We start from the raw sequence: 3230 nt of genomic DNA, 5'->3' as shown, positions 1-3230 counted from the left end.
AAAAAAAAAAAAAAAAAAAAAAAACCAAAAAAACCGTAATGTTTTAAGAAAGTTTATAAATTTGTTTTGGGCCACATTCAAAGCTGTCCTTGTCCGCATGCAGCCCGTGGGCTAGATAAGCTTGTTCTAGATGTTAGACTCCTATCAGATACATGATTTGGAAATGTTTTCTCCCAGTGTGAGCATTGTCTTTTCACTCTCTTGATATTATCCTTTGTTGCACAAAGTTTTTAATTTTGATGAAATCCAATTTTTTCTTTTAATGCTTGTGCTTTTGGTGTCATATCTAAGAATCCATTTCCATTCTTGGACTCTCCATTCATCATTTTAATGTTTTCTTCTGACGCATCTTCCAGTTTACTAATTTTATGTCTAATCTACCTTTAAGTCTATTTATTAAATTTTTAATTTCATAATTTCATTCCTCTGCTAAAATTTTGAACGTTTATTTTCTTAAACATGTTTAGCATATTATTTTAAATTCTGTCCCTCATTGTTTTGTGTTCTGTATTTCTCTGTGAGACTATTTCTGGTTTATATGGCTTCTCTGATTTACTTTGTTCATGTTATCTTATCTCTGTTATTGTTAATTAAGGGCTAGATGCTGTATGTGATAAATTATATAAATAATTTGAGACCTACGATGATATTACCTTCCTCCACAAAGATTTATGTTTGTTTTTAGCGGGCACGATCAATCCAAGATTGCCTTGATTTAATTTTATGGGAAATATTCAGAGCTGAGCTTTAGTCCCTGTGAGAGCCTGTCAAGTTTCAGTTCATACTTGCTCCTACAGTATAGTTCTTTGGGCTTTTAACAAAAGTGTTGAATATATATGTAAAAATTTATATATATGTAATTTTATACCATATGTTCATGGTTCTAATTTTCCTTGGGAAAAGTTTATCTGAAGTACATGATTCTGCCATTACCAGACATGGAAGTCAGCAGCATATAGATAGAAGTAAACAGCATATAATTACTCTTTTTAAAAATTAGATTCAAAGATCATTATATAACAATGTCAGCCTTAACCACTTGAATTTTTATCTATTTTCTTGGAGGTAGGGAGAAAGAAATAGAGTTACAGTGATCCTACTAGCAATTGCACGTGATGGCTTGCTAAGCAGATAAATACCTTTCATGTGTGTCTTATCAGGAAAAAAATGTAAGATCATTTCTTTATACAACTTATGTGGAAATATATTTTCTTATATTTCCTTATATGATTTCATCTCTCATGAGACAGTGAACACCTTATAAGAAGGAACCTTAGTTTACTCATCTTCAGTTTCCTAGTGCTAGACCTGGAATTGAGTACATAGTAAGTGTAGAAATGAATGCATGTAGTGAAAATACTTTATTTGATTTTCACAGTGAAAATCAATATTTGTTGTTCTGAATTATCCTATAAGATGTATTTTAATAGGGAAGGCAGGATCTTTTCTCACCAGCTCTTTTGTTCCATCCCCTTCTAACAGGTGGCATCTCCACAGAAAGCGACTGTGCTTTTGAGCCAGACTACGCCGTCCCGCCACTTCCAGTGAGTGAAGGTATGCAGCACATTCGGATTATGGAGGGCATGTCTCGCTCTCTTCCATCCTCCCCCTTACTCACACATCAGTCTATCAGTGTTCGGCTCCAGCCTGTGAAGAAGTTAACTGGTAAGGACTTTACCTAAATTTAGTATGTTTAACAGGAAACCTAACAATATGACACTTTAGGTCACGTCAGATGTGTATATGTGCATCTTTAGGTTTTTCCTGTTTGGCCTTCCTAATGTCACAGACTCTTGAAAAGTAGAACTCCAAATGATTTTAATTTAGAGAATTAGAACAGTACTCAGTTTGACAGATTGATGTATTTATTTTCTAAATGACCCATCTGTTGTGAACATGTTTTTCTAGGTTTTCAGGAAGTTTCTGGTTTTGCCAGAATACACTGTTGTTCTGATTTCATTTATAAGCTTGTTCATGTCAGATTAACAGATGGAGACATTCTAATTTTAGGATAATAGGAGCTTGATAGTTCAGCAAAGGTACATCAGTCGTATTTTATTTGAAATTGTTATTTGTATATTTTATATCTATTTTTAAAAGATAATTTAGATATTTTCCTCTACACTGGACATTAACTTCTTAGGATATTTACGATAATTCATAAGTTATGGATTATATTGACTTCAATATGATCTCACAATATGTATTACCCATTTAGATCAAGTTGTTAGGTGTGAAACTGTCTTTATTAAATGGACTTTTGTCCTTTTACATTTTTTCAGGAAATCAATTTTAATATATAGTTGAAGAATGCTTGTGTGTAAAATATGTAATCCTGGGTCACTTTGTTAGATTTCTTCTAGCATTATCAGTATATCCCTGATGTCAGTAAGTTGACTAGTATTATTGGGTTATAAGTGCGTGGAGGCATGAAATTAAGTTATTCACAAAGGATGTATCGACTATTTCCTATTTGACATTGAGCTAGACAGTAGAGAAGTTTATCATTATTCAAAAGAAAATAAAAGGAGAAATGAAATTTTGGGCACTTCTGTCTATGCAGAGTGAAAGTTTTCACTGTTTATAATTTTCATCAAAATAGTAGCATTTCTTTATAGTTCTACAAAGCATAAATTATGCTTCTTTACATTGTGTATTATTGGCATTTTCAAAAAAATAAGTGAATCAAAGTCACTTTGGTCATTAGATACTTCAGTCTAAAGACACTTTGGCCATTAGATTAAAACAAATAGGTAAAATAGCCTAATAGCATAATATCCTGAAATACCAGTTGCCTTCTAATGTCCAAAAAGATGATGAATTTTATGTGATTAGGCTTAAATAAAATCTCAATGCTTAGAAATTCTCCCTGTTTTACAGTCAGAGGTATTATTGATTACTAAAAATATAAAAATCCCAAATCTGCGCATGTGATGCGCTTCATTTTACCACACACAGTGGAAAAAATAGCAAGTCCAGTTTCTATGCAGAAGTGAGCTGGATTACCTGAAGTTTTAGAGACACCACTTTCCTATCCCGTTTGCCTGTCTTAATTTGAATGTCAACTTAATAGTCAACCTTTATTAAGAGATAACTATTAAATATAACAAAGTTGATAACATACCTAATACCACAGAGTTACTGTAGTGAAACAGTAATGCAGAGTGTAGTTGATTAATGGCGTGTATGAACTTTTGAATTTTAATTTTTTTTTTCTTTTTTTTTTTTTT

At 32.1% G+C, this 3230-nt stretch overlaps 1 protein-coding gene across 1 annotated transcript in view; it reads left to right on the top strand.

Moving 5' to 3' along the window:
- TANC2 (tetratricopeptide repeat, ankyrin repeat and coiled-coil containing 2) overlaps window positions 1-3230 on the top strand; it is a 483987-nt gene that overhangs the window by 145786 nt on the left and 334971 nt on the right. The window contains exon 4 of the mRNA XM_017882923.1: window positions 1483-1665. Coding sequence (XP_017738412.1) covers window positions 1483-1665 — 183 coding nt within the window. The remainder of the gene's footprint in view (window positions 1-1482; window positions 1666-3230) is intronic.

Source organism: Rhinopithecus bieti, unplaced genomic scaffold (assembly GCF_001698545.2).
Source record: "Rhinopithecus bieti isolate Rb0 unplaced genomic scaffold, ASM169854v2 scaffold_12928, whole genome shotgun sequence".
NCBI classification, from domain to species: domain Eukaryota; kingdom Metazoa; phylum Chordata; class Mammalia; order Primates; family Cercopithecidae; genus Rhinopithecus; species Rhinopithecus bieti.
This window is presented reverse-complemented; position numbering and strand designations above follow the sequence as displayed.